We start from the raw sequence: 18,189 nt of genomic DNA, 5'->3' as shown, positions 1-18,189 counted from the left end.
GACCCTCTTTTTGTTCATAGAATTTCCCTTGCCATTTGAAGTACGTAGATGTGAGGCATAACTTCATAAGTTCTACGATCTCATCGCTTGTCATGCGTGTTCTGTTTTTAAGTGTATCATCATCACGCAAGATATCTCCTATAATCTTACTAGCATCATCAATTGGTACATTAGTGAATAATGATACCACATCAAAACTGACCAATACGTCACCTGGTTCTATGGGTATTTGCCCTGCCTTTTCAACAAAATGTTGCGAGTTCTTGATGTAGGAAGTGCCTTTCCCTGATAAGGGTGTCAATATATCCGCTAGGTGTTTCGCTAAATTGTAGCATGGTGAATTGATTGAGCTGACAATAGGTCTAAGTGGCATGTTTTCTTTGTGAATCTTCGGTAGACCATATATACGTGGAGACACAGTGTGCTTAGGTGTTAAATGTGATGCCTTTTTCTTATCAACCTTGTTCTGTTCCTTCAACTCAGAGATGGCCTTACCTATCTTGCGTTCAAGAGATAGGGTGGGATCTTTCTTCATGACCTGATAAGTATCGCCTTCAGACAATACGTTGTTCATTTTCGCTTGGTACTTATCTTTGTCCATAACAACGGTAGACCGCCCCTTGTCTGCTGGAAGGACAATTATGGAATCATCATTCTTGAGTAAATTCAACGCTTCTCTCTCTTCTCGAGATATATTTGGTTGAGGAACTTTGGCTTTCTTGAGAACCCTGAGAACATCACTTCGCACTAGGTTGGCTTCACCTTCACATAAGTCTTTTAAGCCGTGTTTGGTCGCCGCTATTAACTCTTTGACCGGAATGCTCGTTGGAGTTGGTGAGAAATTCATGCCTTTGCTTAAGATAGCATTTTCAGATTCACTAAGTTCCCTACTACTTTCATTGCGGACTGTATTTTGAGGAAAGTCACTCTTATTTCGCCAATCCCGCCTTAGGATGTTGACCGGCAGGTTTTCTTGTTTTAGACGGGCAAATTTCTGATGATGTTCTTGCTTAACACGTGAGTATGTTTTGTCGGCTGCTATCTTGGCCACACGTGATACAGTTTTAAAATCCATTTCATTCATATTATCTTTAAGCCAATTGTACGTTTGATTTATTTCATAGGATATACGTTGCATTTGCTGTCGATTTTCATTAATCTACTCCTGGTAAGCCGTATACTTCTATTACAGTATATGCAGTCTACATGTTCTCTGTTGACAAGGGGCAGTCTTCATTGAACAGGTCTTCCTTAGAGCGAACAAACCTTTAATTTAGCAGATAGGCGAGGTCTGCTTGTTTTCTGTTGACAAGGGCAGTCTTCAGTGAACGGCTCTTTTCAGAGCCACCAAAACTTACAAAATCAGCAGATAGGCGAGATCTGCTTGTTTCTGCTGACAAGGGGCAGTCTTCAGCAAACGGCTCTTTTCAGAGCCACCAAAACTTACAAATTCAGCAGATAGGCGAGATCTGCTTGTTTCTGTAGACAAGGGGCAGTCTTCAGCAAACGGCTCTTTTCAGAGCCACCAAAACCTTTATATTAGCAGATAGGCGAGATCTGCTAGTTCTCTGTAGACAAGGGGCAGTCTTCATTGAACGGCTCTTTTCAGAGCCACCAAAACTTACAAAATCAGCAGATAGGCGAGATCTGCTAGTTTCTGTTGACAAGGGGCAGTCTTCAGCAAACGGCTCTTTTCAGAGTCATCAGTAGACAAGGGGCGGAAGAAGTCAGAGCTACTCCTGACGAAAGCTTGACAGTTCTAAACTTGTCCGACGGCGAACCCGCTAAAAACCTACTAATTGATAAGTGCATATTTCAGCATAATGTAGCTTATTCGTGCAAGTCATATTTGAACCTTGAAAACAAGAACAATGCATCAGATACAAATATTATTGAATCATTATTGTATGTGGAAATCTTCCTTTATTTCGTTTGTGATATAATGGACTATTTTTCATAATAGACCGTATTGTGCGTCCAACGAACTGCGCGCGCGCTGGCTGCCGTATTTGGATTGCGCGCTACCATATTTGCACAGATTCTGATACGCACTTTTGTTATTGGTCGTTTTGTTTTAGCCTGATCGATTTTGGGAAAGGGAAGATGTAAAAATGTTTATTTTACAAACTTTTAAGGAAAATTTTGTGTTATTTTGTAAAGTTAAAAGATCAAAGTGACGAAAGTTATGAATGAGGTTAATAACTTTGCATCGAGTTATATGTCGGGCATTGTGAAAAATCTAAACATTTTGCTTTGGACCTCGGAATATCCTCGGGGCTGCGCCCTCGGGATATTCCTCGGTTCCAAAGGCAAAATGTTTAGATTTTTCACAATGCCCTCCAAATAACCGATGCGCAGTTATTAACCTCTAATTCATGAATATGCATGATACGTGTGATCCAATCATATTTTATTATTAGTGAAAACGCGAATGCAATTCGAGGTCATTAATATCTCACAATTGACTCCGGACGTGCAACAATGACTTCCGCGTCTGACGTAGCAATCAAAACATGGGGTGATCGGGGCCCCGAACATGGATAAAGAATTGGCATCATTGCGAATTGCAGCGTCCAATTCAAATGGCGACTACCTTCAAAAAAATAAATAAAAGCAGCCCCGATCACAGCAGGTAAACCAATAAATATGCACACAGGACCCTGTTTTGAATGAATTATTGAATAAATATAAACAATTCTTCCTAATATGTTTGTCCCTGTGTTACGTTGATCGAGTGAGCTCCCGGAGTGAGCTTTACGACCTGCGTCTAGGTCTCAGTTGCTCCCGATCCCGGCATCTATTGCTCTCAATAATTATGATTGCATCGTATGACGTGACTCAAAACAAATACAATTGGGGAATCCCAAACAGGAAAAAAACAAAAGAATAGACGAATCACAACAAGAAATAGCAACAACAACAGGAACCAAACGATATTGCAATTAAATTATTTTAAGGCCCAAAAACATCCCAGTGAAGGTGTAAAAATACAAATTTGTTATTGCGTACTTGAAGGATATTTAGTCATTAAAATTGCCAATTAGATATTTTTGAAATGAAACATTTCTTCTTCTACCGGTGAGTACATTCCTGTCTTCGAGAGTATCGTCGTACTGTCGTACAAATGTGGATGAGCGGGAACACGGCTTGCCCACCCCCCCCAAAAAAAAAAACCCAGGAAAACAGCAGTATGGTGCATGGTGGACTATTGACAAAACTGGAAAATAAATCTTATAGTTTGATTGTAAAATAAATTACACGTCCGGCTTTCGGCTTTAAAACCACTAACAAAATCTGAATCTTGATTTTTATTATCATCCAGATGAGAAAATTACTGAATATGCCTATTTATTATTTTGTATGGTAATTTGAAGCTCAAAATATCATGGCCCTATAAATAGTTATGCCTGCCGGGCATGCTGGTTGTTCTTTCCCATGTTCCTCACAATATAAACAATTAATTTCTTCAGTTATTTATTCACAATCATTTTGTAAATGGTAGGCCTAACAAATATCATCATGATCATGTAGCCGAAACATCATGGCACAGGGGGCCTAGCATGCTAGCTAGGCCTAGCATTTGTTGTTCCTCACCATATAAAGTCAGCCCGGAAAGTCAGTCATCGTAGTGACGGAGGTGTGACGATGTGAGTAGGCTACCTCGGACTAGGTAATTTAAACCTGGAACTGTTTTTTAAATTCATTTTTAGAGCATCATTCCATTCTATTTTTATCGGATCATTCTGCAAGTTTGTTTAAACGGTCCTCGCATGCTCGGTAAACGGTCGCGCCGTGCAGAGACACTTGCATGCTCGCGCTCATGATGCCGGTGTCGTGTGCCAGACCCCTCTCATGATGAAATCGTAGTAGTATATATGAATATTAATGAACTCTACGTCATCCGCGTCATACATTTTTTTAATAATCGACTCGTACAGATCGTGAATGATGTTATTAATAGATCTAGCTCGTCACCACAGTGAAATTAATTAACACACACACGGCGGTTGAATTTTAAACCACAGTATTATAGAAAAGTGTACTTTTGTTCCAGTTTCTAACCAGTAATTTCGGAATTCAAGCATTTTAAACAACAGTAAGTGTACATTTCGTCCAGTTTCTTACCAGTTGCAATGAATTATGGTAGTGTAAGCTTACCAATATTAATACCAAAAGCTGTGATAGTTTCTGCACTGTACATACTGTACAACTCTGTACAGTGTGAGTATGTACGCGAGTATAACAACTTGAGCAAGTCACAATATTTTCTCAAGTTGATTTATCCTTTCTATAAATAGCGACGTATACAGAAAAAATATACACAACCACGTTCTCCGAGTACTGTACATACTACATAGTATAATTTAAAACTCTAGTCCGGGACTCTAGCGGGGTACACCCATCGTATGTGTACATGGACCTAATCCATGGGTTCTAGTCAAGGCCGATGACTGGACCGATGACACACATTCGATAGGTGTATCGTATAATATGTGTGAGTTACGGCTTTTGACAATTGGCTCCCTAGTCCTAGCCGAGGTACTCACACGTCCGTCACTACGATTTCCACCAGGGGTAGCGGGGTGAATGACCCCTAAATTTAAAAAATATTAATTTTTCACCCTCTATTGGGAATATGTGCAAGCTCGGGGTGAAAACTGACCCTCTAGCTACTTTTGGACCGTACTCCTACCCCTGACTACACTGCAAAATATTTTTCACCCCAAGATTTAATTTTCACCCCATGTATTTGGATTTTCTGCAAGCTCTGGAGTGAAAAACACAGGAAAACAACCCCCGACTTTTGGGCCTTAATGCTGTAGGCCTACCCCTGATTTCCACTGTCCTTCTCCGTACGAAGGTCTGAGACTCCTGAGCATATCTGGTCCAGGTACACATAAAATACCACGTTTTCTCATAAATACCACTTCCTACCATTCCTCACGTGAAGATGAGACTTAAACAAAACATATTTGGTGCATGTTCGTAAATTTTGAGCACATTTGAGGATGGAAAATGTTTTGAATTCTTTCTATAAATAGATGCCGTCAGTGTGACGTCATCACCGCGACGTGAGTTCACGGTGCCCCGTTTTTACGTACGTAGGGCATTCATGGCCCTAGTGAGGAAGGAACAGGGCCATGTTGTTTCGGGCTACCCTAGTCCATACATTCGACATATAGCGGGGACTCTAGTCGTCTCTACAAATATGTCAATGACAGCAAGAACATGATGAAGTCTAACTTGGAATTTGCACATCATCTTGATCTTGATACTGCCCAACAGTCCTAGAGGAGTAAAACGGTTAGGTTGATATGCGCATGCATGCAAATTTTAGTCTATAGATTTCTTGTAGATGTTGGGTTATGTTGGTTTTAAATTGTGTGGGATCTATTATGTTTAAGGGGTACTACACCCTAGCCAATTTTTTGCTTATTTTTGTGTTTTTCTCAAAAATCATAGTGCATTGGTGACAAGTAAGATATAGGGCCTAGATATGTATATTATAGAGACAAGGACTATAACTACTGCACTGAAAATTCAGCAACTCAAGGCAAGTAGTTATTGATTTATTGATCAAATATTGGTTTTCCTAATTTTTGACTGTAACTCCACAACTGCTGTCTGTGCTGAAATAAAATTTCCAGTGTACTCTAGTCGTCTCTACAAATATGTCAATGACAGCAAGAACATGATGAAGTCTAACTTGGAATTTGCACATCATCTTGATCTTGATACTGCCCAACAGTCCTAGAGGAGTAAAACGGTTAGGTTGATATGCGCATGCATGCAAATTTTAGTCTATAGATTTCTTGTAGATGTTGGGTTATGTTGGTTTTAAATTGTGTGGGATCTATTATGTTTAAGGGGGTACCACACCCCTAGCCAATTTTTTGCTTATTTTTGTGTTTTTCTCAAAAATCATAGTGCATTGGTGACAAGTAAGATATAGGGCCTAGATATGTATATTATAGAGACAAGGACTATAACTACTGCACTGAAAATTCAGCAACTCAAGGCAAGTAGTTATTGATTTATTGATCAAATATTGGTTTTCCCTAATTTTTGACTGTAACTCCACAACTGCTGTCTGTGCTGAAATAAAATTTCCAGTGTAGCAGTTGTAGTCCTTGCCCCTATAATATACATATCTTACTTGTCATTAATGCTCTATAATTTTTGAGAAAAATGTAAAAATAGGCACAAAATTGGGCAGGGGTGTAGTACCCCGTTATCCAAATGATTTGATCGAGTAATTTATCAACTACCATGTATCCACGACAACACAATGCTATAGGGACTGTGCAATAATTATGTCTACACCCAGGGTGATGTCTACACCCTGGGCCCTTAATTACTTAGTAACTCGGGGTCTGAAACAGTAACTTGGACCCCGAGATAGTAACTCGACTTTAAGTAACTCGGGCCCCGACTTAGTAACTCTGGGTCTGAGATAGTAACTTGGGGCCTCGACTTAGTAACTCGGGGTCCGAGATAGTAACTCGGGGCCTCGTCTTATTAACTCGGGGTCCAAGATTGTAACTCGGGCCTCGACTTAGTAACTCGGGTCTGAGATAGTAACACGGACCTCGACTTAGTAACTCGGGTCTGAGATAGTAACTTGGGGCCTCAACTTAGTAACTTGGTATCTGAAATAGTAACACGGACCCCAAGATAGTAACTCGGGGTCCGAGATAGTAATCCAGGCCCCCGACTTTATAACTCGGGGTCCGGGATAGTAACTCAGGGTCCGAGATAGTAAGTCGGGGGCCCGACTTAGTAACTCGGAGTCCGAGATAGTAATCGGGGCCCCAAGATACTACTTTGGGATCCGAGATAGTAGCTCAAGGTCCCGAGATACTAATTCAGGGTCTGATATAGTAACTCGGGCCCCAACTTAATAACACGGGGCCCTTAGATAGTAACTCAGGGTTCCAACTTAATATCTTGGGGTCAGAGATATAATAACTCGGGGTCCGAGATAGTAACTCGGGGCCTCAACTTAGTAACTCGGGGTCTGAGATAGTAACACGGACAACGAGATAGTAACTCGGGGTCTGAGTTAGTAACTTGGGGCCCCAACTTAGTAACTTGGGGCCCCAACTTAGTAACTCAGGTACCGAGATAGTAACTCAGGGCTTCAACTTAGTAACTCGGGGTCTGAGATAGTAACACGGACAACGAGATAGTAACTCGGGTCTGAGTTACTAACTTGGGGGCCCCAACTTAGTAACTTAGGGCCCCAACTTAGTAACTCGGGGTCCGAAATAGTAACTCGGGCCCCGACTTAGTAACTCGGGGTCTGAGATAGTAAACCGGGGCCTCGACTTAGTAACTCGGGGTCCGAGATAGTAACTCAGGGCCTCGACTTATTAACTCGGGTCTGAGATAGTAACACGCACCCCGAGATTGTAACTCGGGGTCCGAGATAGTAACTCGGGGCCCCGACATAGTAATTGGTGGTTAGAGATAGTAACTCGGGGCCTCAACTTAGTAACTTGGGGTCTGAGATAGTAACACGGACCCCGAGATAGTAACCCGGGGTCCCAGATAGTAACTCGGGCGTCGACTTAGTAACTCGGGTCTGAGATAATAACACGGACCCGGAGATTGTAACTCGGGGTCCAAGATAGTAACTCAGGGCCCCGACGTAGTAACTGGCGGTCAGAGATAGTAACTCAGGGCCTCGACTTAGTAACTCGGGGTCCGAGATAGTAACTCGGGGCCCGACTTATTAACTCGGGGTCCGAGATAGTAACTTGGGGCCTCGACTTAATAACTCGGGGTCTGAAACAGTAACACAGACCCGAGATAGTAACTCGGGGTCTGAGATAGTAATTCAGGACCCCCAATTAGTATCTCGGGCCCCAAGTTACTATCTCGGACTCCGAGTTACTAAGTCGGGGCCCGAATTACTACCTCGGACCCCAAGTTCATATCTTGGGTCTGTGTTACTATCTCAGATACCAAGTTACTAAGTTGAGGCCCCAAGTTACTATCTTGGACCCTGAGGTACTAAGTCGAGGCCCTGAGTTACTATCTCTGACCCCCAGTTACTACGTCGGGGCCCTGAGTTACTATCTTGGACCCCAAGTTACAATATCAGGGTCCGTGTTATTATTTCAGACCCGAGTTACTAAGTCGAGGCCTGAGTTACTATCTCGGACCCTGGTTACTATCTTGGGGTCTGTGTTACTATCTCAGACCCCAAGTTACTATCGCGGGGCCACAGGTGCCCCAAGTCACTATCTCAGACCCTGAGTTACAATCTCTGGGTGCGTGTTACTATTTCAGACCTGAGTTAATAAGTCGAGGCCCTGAGTTACTATCACGGACCCTGAGTTACTAAGTCGAGGCCCTGAGTTACTATCTCAGACCCTGAGTTACTAAGTCGGGGTCGAGTTACTATCTCAGACCCAAGTTACTAAGTCGAGGCCCTGAATTACTATCTCGGACCCCGAGTTACTACCTCGTACCCCGAGTTACTAAGTCGGGGCCCTGAATTACTATCTCAGACCCGAGTTACTATCTCGGGGTCCGTGTTACTGTTTCAGACCCCGGGTTATTAAGTCGAGGCCCCAAGTTACTATCTCGGACCCCGAGTTACTATCTCGGGGTCAGTGTTACTATCTCAGACCCCGAGTTACTAAGTCGAGGCCCCGACTTACTATCTCTAACCCCGAGTTACTATCCCGGACCCTGAGTTATAAAGTCCGGGGCCCGAATTACTATCTCGGACCCCGAGTTACTATATAGGGTCCGTGTTACTATCTCGGATACCAAGTTACTAAGTTGAGGCCCCAAGTTACTATCTCGGACCCCGAGTTACTAAGTCAAGGCCCGACTTACTATCTCGGACCCTGAGTTACTAGGTCGGGGCCCTGAATTACTATCTCAGACCCCGAGTTACTATCTCGCGGTCCGTGTTACTGTTTCAGACCCCAAGTTATTAAGTCGAGGCCCCAAGTTACTATCTCTGACCTGAGTTAATAAGTCGGGGCCCTGAGTTACTATCTCGGACCCCGAGTTACTAAGTCGAGGCACCGAGTTACTAAGTCGAGGCCCCGAGTTACTGTCTTAGACCCTGAGTTACTAAGTCGAGGCCCCAAGTTACTATCTCGGACCCCGAGTACTATCTTGGACCCAGAGTTACTAAGTCTGAGATACTATCTGGCCTATCTTGGACCCAAGATACTAAATCCGGGCCCGAGTTACTAACTCAGATATCGAGTTACTAAGTCGGGGCCCGAGTTACTATCTTGGACCCTGAGTTACTATCTCGGGTCCCGAATTGAGGCCCCGGGTTACTAAGTCGGGCCCTGAGTTACTATCTCGGACCCGAGTTACTAAGTCGGGCCCGAGTTACAGTCGGGCCCTGAGTTACTATCTCGGACACACAAGTTTTAAGGTGTATTTTGGACGAAAAGAATTCCCCGTTTCATCTCTACATAATCATATGACCTATTTTTTCGCGATTGCACGAACAAGTATACGTAATTCGTGGCAACACTGATTAGTGTATATTTCTATGCTGGGCTTTTTTCATGAGCCACTCCCGCCTAGGCGGAAGTACCTATACACCCTACGCAAGTCAATTGAAGCCGTACAATTTATCGCTAATTTACGACCATAAAATTTAGACACTTCTCTTGTCTGTATTAGCATCAACTCTCTCATGTCACGTTTTCATGTCAGAAATTAACATAACTCCCGAAACCGAAAACAGAAATTATCTTCGTTCAACTTTTCAGTAGGCAACAAAAGACTAGAATAAACACTCTAGTGTATGCCACAACTTTATCATGCTCACAAGTGAAACAGGACATTGAAGTTCATGATTCCCATTGTGCTACATGTGTATACCACACTCTCATGTGTACAACAATATTATCACTATAGATGATTTCCATTGTGCTATACAACATTCCCATGTATACTACAACTTTTATCACAGGTGGAACAGAGTACTATAGATGATTTCCATTGTGCAATACAACACTCCCATGTATACTACAACTTTATCATGGGTGGAACAGAGTACAAAGATGATTTCCATTGAGCTATACAACACTCCCATGTATAGTATACTACAACTTTATCATGGGTGGAACAGAGTACTGTAGATGATTTCCATTGAGCTATACAACACTCCCATGTATACTACAACTTTATCATGGGTGGAACAGAGCACAAAGATGATTTCCATTGAGCTATACAACACTCCCATGTATACTACAACTTTATCATGGGTGGAACAGAGTACTGTAGATGATTTCCATTGAGCTATACAACACTCCCATGTATACTACAACTTTATCATGGGTGGAACAGAGTACTGTAGATGATTTCCATTGAGCTATACAACACTCCCATGTATACTACAACTTTATCATGGGTGGAACAGAGCACAAAGATGATTTCCATTGAGCTATACAACACTCCCATGTATACTACAACTTTATCATGGGTGGAACAGAGTACTGTAGATGATTTCCATTGAGCTATACAACACTCCCATGTATACTACAACTTTATCATGGGTGGAACAGAGCACAAAGATGATTTCCATTGAGCTATTCAACACTCCCATGTATACTACAACTTTATCATGGGTGGAACAGAGTACTATAGATGATTTCCATTGAGCTATACAACACTCCCATGTATACTACAACTTTATCATGGGTGGAACAGAGCACAAAGATGATTTCCATTGAGCTATACAACACTCCCATGTATACTACAACTTTATCATGGGTGGAACAGAGCACAAAGATGATTTCCATTGAGCTATACAACACTCCCATGTATACTACAACTTTATCATGGGTGGAACAGAGTACTGTAGATGATTTCCATTGAGCTATACAACACTCCCATGTATACTACAACTTTATCATGGGTGGAACAGAGTACTGTAGATGATTTCCATTGAGCTATACAACACTCCCATGTATACTACAACTTTATCATGGGTGGAACAGAGTACAAAGATGATTTCCATTGAGCTATACAACACTCCCATGTATACTACAACTTTATCATGGGTGGAACAGAGTACAAAGATGATTTCCATTGAGCTATACAACACTCCCATGTATACTACAACTTTATCATGGGTGGAACAGAGTACTATAGATGATTTCCATTGAGCTATACAACACACCCATGTATAATACAACTTTATCATGGGTGGAACAGAGCACAAAGATGATTTCCATTGAGCTATAAAACACTCCCATGTATACTACAACTTTATCATGGGTGGAACAGAGTACAAAGATGATTTCCATTGAGCTATACAACACTCCCATGTATACTACAACTTTATCATGGGTGGAACAGAGTACTGTAGATGATTTCCATTGAGCTATACAACACTCCCATGTATACTACCACTTTATCATGGGTGGAACAGAGCACAAAGATGATTTCCATTGAGCTATTCAACACTCCCATGTATACTACAACTTTATCATGGGTGGAACAGAGTACTATAGATGATTTCCATTGAGCTATACAACACTCCCATGTATACTACAACTTTATCATGGGTGGAACAGAGTACTGTAGATGATTTCCATTGAGCTATACAACACTCCCATGTATACTACAACTTTATCATGGGTGGAACAGAGTACTATAGATGATTTCCATTGAGCTATACAACACTCCCATGTATACTACAACTTTATCATGGGTGGAACAGGACACTATCTATTGTGCTATATAATGTAAATTATTTGTAGTATCCTGTCCCTCCTGTGACAAAGTTGTGGTATACAAGGGAATGTTGTATAGCACAATTAAAATTATGATTTAGGTGTCCCTTCCCACCCGTGACAAAGTTGTGGTATACAAGGGAATGTTGTATTGTTTAAATCAAATCATCTTTACTATCCTATCCCACCTGTGACAAAGTTGCGGTGTTCATGGGTATCTTGTAAAGCACAATTTTAATCTTCTATATTTTACCCACATGTAACATTTATGTTTTTTGTGTTTTATATTTTAAAGAATGGTGCAAACTTCATGAAGTAAATGAACATGTGAAGCCATTGGCTGCGAGTTCGGGTGTCAGGGCATCTGATGTTTTGCAATTGATCTTCCTAGAGGTGAGTTAAGGTTTACACTATATGTTTTGGGCAGAATTTTCGGCCGAATGTTAAATAAGTTTAGCTTAGATTTGCAAGTTTCATAAATGAAAATTTGCAATTATTTCTTGATATTTCTTGATTTATTTTTTAATATATCTAAGCAATAGTTTTGCCATTTTAACCCTCCCAAAAACCATCATGCAAATGGGGTGGAAATGACACTACTTATATCAATCATTGGGATTTCCTTAATAAAACCAATACCATTCCTCATGTGTGTCAGCTTTACTTGTCTCAATATTCGAATGCAAATGCTGCTAGTTCATGCTACCATCTAACTCGCCTTATGAAAGACGTACATAGAACATATTGACCATTTTAGGTGGCATTTTGTCTATTTGTATTTTCAGATAGCTAACTCAAATACTACACCTTACAGATACAATAGCTAGCTATGTCAAATCCATTATGTTCATTTAACTTAAATCAGCAAAGAAAAGTGTTTAAATGGGATTTTGTGAATTTGCATAAGTCAAGAAGCTGTTTTGAAAAATCACATCCTGTACGATAATTTTAAAGCAATTCTGTGCACAACACCATAGTTAAGTTTGCCACCTTAAATATCTACCGTATATAATTTTTAAAAATTCTGTGACTTATTTATAATTCTATTACTCTTACGACCCATTATTCAAAATCGCGCACTGTGATTTGTTAAAACACGTCACATGAGAGCCCATTATTCTGCAATAATGGGTCAAGCGCCGTAACACACTCTACGCACAGCATTACGCTGTGCAATATTTCCGCGATACACGCTCCACCTTGAAGTAAACAACTGAAAATATTTGTGCCAAAAAATGATATTTTCTCTTTAAATCGCACTATTTTCTGGTAATAGAATAGAAATAAAGGGTGCAGCATTATCCTTTACACGCAAATAATGTGTCCTTGGCAGTAAAAACGTCTAAATAATGGGTGAGGACACATTATTTGGGTGTAAAGGATAATGCATTACCCTTTATTTCTTAAATAAAAGGAAGGTCTGAAAATGTTGTGTTAATTATTATTAATATTCATGTTATTCTCATTAATAACTTTTCTGCAGGCACTAGCACTGTCTAAGGAGTAAGGATTCCTTCAATAGTTTGCAGATTGAAGCAGCCTTTTAACAGGCAACAACACAAAGAACAAGAGAGTATAGAGAATCAAGAATGCAGCAAATAAGAACTGCCCTGAAGTCTTTGGATGTCATTATTGGAACTTAATAACAATCCATTGCCATAGTCCATTTGGGACAAGATCAAGGCACAAACCACCAGATAGTAGATGCCATGGTCCTTGAAACCAATTGATATTTTATGTAGTTGCTAATTTATAATAGATTACAGGGATACAATGTATATGATATGTGCAGCCACTGTCATCTGTGTATCAAATATAACACAGAGGTTGCATACTGGATTGCAGAGCTGGATTGATGGAATCATCGCCAACTGTTAGCATAGCAGGAGATAAGCTATGTGTATGATAATTTGATGCGCCAATAGAAAACTCTATCTCCTCATCATTTAGCTTCCAGAGATTTTATGGTCATCCAGTGTTTTATTCAGTGATGCTAGATGAGGCTGTTTTCATGGAGTTTGGATAAGATACATTAAAATATCTGTATAACTGAATGTCATCACCGTAACATATAGAGAGGTTTCTTGATTGACAAGTGTATAATATTATGGTGAATGACATACATGTAACAGGGCCAATCATGGATCCTTGTGACAGGCTTTGTCGTCTAGATTTTAAAGGGAGTGGTTACTCACTCTCTAGTATGATGCTAGGCGAGTGGTCAAATCATTCTCTAGCATGATTGCTAGGAGAGCTGTTAACATTGTATTTGAACACAGATATTGGAACATCTGTGATTTGAAGTGAGGATGTTTATGTGAGCTGGCTATCTGGTGAATATAACTGGTATTACCATATAGTCACATAACAGTAAAAAAAATAATTCTTAAGGTTGGTCTTAACCCTCAGGGAATTATGGGCCTCATAACTGCTAAATTTTTGGTCTTTTAAAATGACAAAGACTTGATGAATTCATATGCGAGGTCAAATTTGGGCAAAAATGCTCAGTTATGGAGAAAATTAAAAAACAATTTTACCCAAATTTTCATGGGCATTGTACCAAAAAAATTCTTTACAAAATTAATTTTTTTAAACCTATTTTTTATTCATTTTTTTAAATTTTGACCAACTTTGAGAAATTTTTACCAAAACTGGTTGAAAAATGCTCAATTTTGCCGGAAAAAAAAACATGAAAAAAAAGCCTGATTTTTCGCTCAATTTTCATTTTTTTTTGGTGAAGTTGATCAAAATTTAAAAAAGTAAATGGTCCTAGATATCTATACGCTGGCGAAGTTACGTAATAATCGGATTAACTACCATAGCAATAGGTACAAACAATTTTTGATTATATCGCGCTGCACTACTACGTTCATGCGGTACCTCTGCATTGAACCATAGATGTCAAAGAAATGCTAATCACTTGCACCTGTAAGATTAGTCTCTTTGAAAAGAGCGGTATTGTATTCAATCTACTATATGATTGACGACAGGTGATGAGTGCAACCTGCTTGTAGTGCAGCGCGGTATATTCAAAATTGTTTGCACCTATTGCTATGGTAGTTAATCCGATTAATTACGTAACTTCGCCAGCGTATATCTAGTTTTTTAAAAATAAAATTTTTTACTGAAGAATGTTTTTGTTGTTGCCAAAAATAATTTGGGTAAAAAAATTGGTTTGAATGTAAAGGTTTCTTGATCAATTTTCATTAACACAGCAATGAAATTCAGACATGGAACTTTCATAACTTTCAGCTAACTCCAATTAGGCTGGAATTAGCAAAGTCAAACACTGAAAGGGATGCAAATTATTATAATTATATTCTCACAGTACAGGGTGTCCCAGAAAACATCTCCAGAAATAGACAATATCATCAAAATATTTTAAAAGCAGTGGGTAGCTCATTGTGCACATTATACACAAATTTTATTTTAATTCGGTTGGCTGGATGCAAAGAAATGAGTGATTGATCACACAATGCACACATCAACAACTCATTCCAAGTTTGATTAACAGGCACTTTTGTCACACTTGCTCACCCCTTCGTAAAGTTTGTGTATCTCATTCAATTCAGTCCTCTGATCTATTTTATACGATGGTATTATGTTACTCATGCTTGCACTGAAGGTGAAAAACGTGAGTGAATATAACATTTGATCTGCCTTTACTTTGATACACAGTGCCTGAATTGTAAGAAACTTAACATGGATTGCAGAAATTGGATAGCTATACAATTAACAGATTTAATTCTTTACGCAATATGTTAAACTTTCAAAACCCAAGAAATACATGATTAAGCTTAGAGCTTCTAATTTTTATACTGTGCTATATTATGTTTAATGTTTTAATTTTTAAGTTAAAACTTTGCATTCATGGCAATATTTGAAGCAACATTTTGTCCAAGAAAACTTTGGTTTTGTAAGCTTTCCAGCTTTAATTCTTTGTGTTGTGCAATATGTTATATTGCAACTTTCCAAAGAACATGTGAGCCAAGAATGACAATGATCAAGTGCTTGTACATCTTTACGTGTAATTTTTGATACCATGCAACATTATGTTCAAATTTTAAAAGATTTACATTTTACATAGCCATTTCTTGGAAAATTCCAAAACATTAATTATTGTGTGAGAAAACTTTTTTGTCAGCTGGAATTCTTTATACAATAATTCTTTATGCAATAATTATATTAATATTAACGAAAAATATATTTACAAGTACCAAGCACCATTTTAGATTCAAGCTTTAATATCACATAGTATTTTCACATTTTAACAAAAGTTTATTACATGTTTAGCAAAACACAGATTGTGTAAGAAGAATAAAAAGAATTTCACCAAACAAAACACAAAGTCAATTGATAAGCATTAGTGTGCATTGTGTTGAATGATCTTTCTTTCAAACTTAATGAAATGAATTGAGATGTATGTTATGTAATCGCTCATATCTTTGCAATCAGTCAACCGATTCAAGTGTGTAAGATGCAGAATAAGAGGGGCTACATGCTGTTTTTATGTTTTGGATTTGGATGCTTATTTGTCAGCTTATGTCAAAATTCATTCACCTTGTAATCTTTTTTCTGGAACACCCTGTATATTAATTTAATTTGCTAGGTAACAGTAAGGAACTTCTTTAAAAGTTTTGCAAATTTCAATCTGCATAATTAATTAGAGCTAATTTTGACTTGTCCAAAAAATTAGTCATAATTGAAAATTATGCAGATTGAAATTAGCAAAAAGTTAAATGTAATGTGTTTCTAGATAGCCCTTACAGCTACCCACATTGCAACATTATAACATTTCCATTAGAGATAGAATTTAACTTCTTTTCCACAAAATGTTAGTTTTCACTGTCAGATATGTCCTCTTTAAATTTGGCCTGAGCAAATGATGCAATAAAAAGAAAATCACTGTATAATACCAGCACATAAGCCGCCAATGTGAGCCACTCCTTCAAATGTGACTGGTGTCGGTCCTGCACGCCTTGTATGGAGAGTATTGTGAACATTGTGTGTTAAGTTTTGAAAAACATGAGGTTGTTCTCCTCAGCAAATGTTACAATATGACCTGATTTAAAAAAAAAAAAATTGTCAAATCAGCAGTTTTTAGGTAAAAAAAATCCCTTAAGATGGGTAGGGGTTTCAGATTGCCATCAGCACACCCCTGTTAAAATTAAATTTGAGCCCCCCTCCCCCCAACATTTTTTGTTTCAAATGAATGAGCATCAAGTCAGAGTGAGAATCTTGGATAAATCTGCCATATATGATTAAAAGTAAGTTTTATTCAAAGTGTCATATTAAGGGGACTGTGTATTCTCAGAAATGCATTAATTAAAAGTGCTGTAACTTTAAATTAAACAAAATTTAATGCAAGTATATATTTTTGTTATGCAAAAAGTATTTTTTGAAGAAACTTCAAAAAGCACATTGTTTTGCCTTAAATTATTTGGAACACACTGTACCCAAATTTGGATTTCATGGTTTTTTTTTTGTAATTAGACACTCCATTCATGGAACGGTTTTTCATGATTTGGATATTAGTCTTATTTTTGAATTTTTGAATTTTCGTCTTATTTGGTCAATAATTCAAAATAAGGCCTAAGCGCGAGTCTAGGTTACAAAAAAAAACACAAAATCCAAATTTTGGATTTTTCCTTCCTATAGTGCATGTGTTCCAAACAATTTTAGGCAAAATCATGAGGTTTTTTCTTATTTTCTTCAAAATTGTTCTTTTCACCCCAAATTTGTATTTATATTTAGATAATTTCCTTTCCAAAAATGTATACTTTTATCTTGGATTAGTAACTTTTGGGCCATTCCATTTAAAATCCACACCACCCCTGTGGAAGATTTAGCTAAAGTCTTTCAAAGAGGGAGTATGAGTTTTGAATAGAATAAACCATTGGGTAACTTCATTTGAAATACTCACTCCAGCTGTGGAAGATATAGGTAAAGCCATAATACAGAGGGGAGTATGGGTTTCAAAATGATAAACCCTGACCAGTTAGGCAGTTACATTTGAAAAATATACTCCCCTGTAGATTTCAACTGGAATACTAGCCCATTATGCATTTCTGAGAATGCACAGTCCCTTTCAGGCGGTACTACACCCCTAGCCAATTTTTTTTTGCCTATTTTGTGTTTTTCTCGAAAATTATAGCGCATTGGTGATAAGTAAGATATGTATATTATAGGGGCAAGGACTACAACTACTGCACTGAAAATTCAGCAACTCAAGGCAAGTAGTTATTGATTTATTGATAAAATATTGGTTTTCCCTCATTTGTGACTGTAACTCCACAACTGTTGTCTGTGCTGAAATAAAATTTCCAGTGTAGCAGTTGTAGCCCTTCCCCCTATAATATACATATCTTACTTGTCACCGATGCTCTATAATTTTGAGAAAAATGCAAAAATAGGCATTAAAATTGGGCAGGGGTGTAGTACCCTTTAAATATAATAAATTAAATGA

The 18,189-nt window shown here is 38.8% G+C and overlaps 1 protein-coding gene and 1 long non-coding RNA gene across 2 annotated transcripts; one reads left to right on the top strand and one right to left on the bottom strand.

Annotated features, from left to right (window-relative positions):
• Nucleotides 1-14: 14 nt before the first annotated feature.
• On the bottom strand, nt 15-1,084 carry LOC140169144 (uncharacterized). Its single transcript, XM_072192402.1, has 2 exons — nt 63-1,084; nt 15-27 (listed from the first exon to the last, which is right to left on the bottom strand). Exons 1-2 carry the CDS (start codon nt 1,082-1,084, stop codon nt 15-17), a joined length of 1,035 nt encoding a protein of 344 aa, XP_072048503.1.
• A 2,757-nt stretch (nt 1,085-3,841) lies between these two features.
• Nucleotides 3,842-13,777, top strand: LOC140169633 (uncharacterized). Its single transcript, XR_011861373.1, has 3 exons — nt 3,842-4,096; nt 12,019-12,116; nt 13,207-13,777. It is a non-coding gene; the product is annotated as an uncharacterized lncRNA (long non-coding RNA).
• Nucleotides 13,778-18,189: the final 4,412 nt, after the last annotated feature.

The sequence above is a fragment of the Amphiura filiformis genome, chromosome 14 (genome assembly GCF_039555335.1).
Source record: "Amphiura filiformis chromosome 14, Afil_fr2py, whole genome shotgun sequence".
Taxonomy (NCBI): Eukaryota; Metazoa; Echinodermata; class Ophiuroidea; order Amphilepidida; family Amphiuridae; genus Amphiura; species Amphiura filiformis.
The sequence above is the reverse complement of the archived record's forward strand: the minus strand, read 5'-3'. Positions and strand labels throughout refer to the sequence as shown.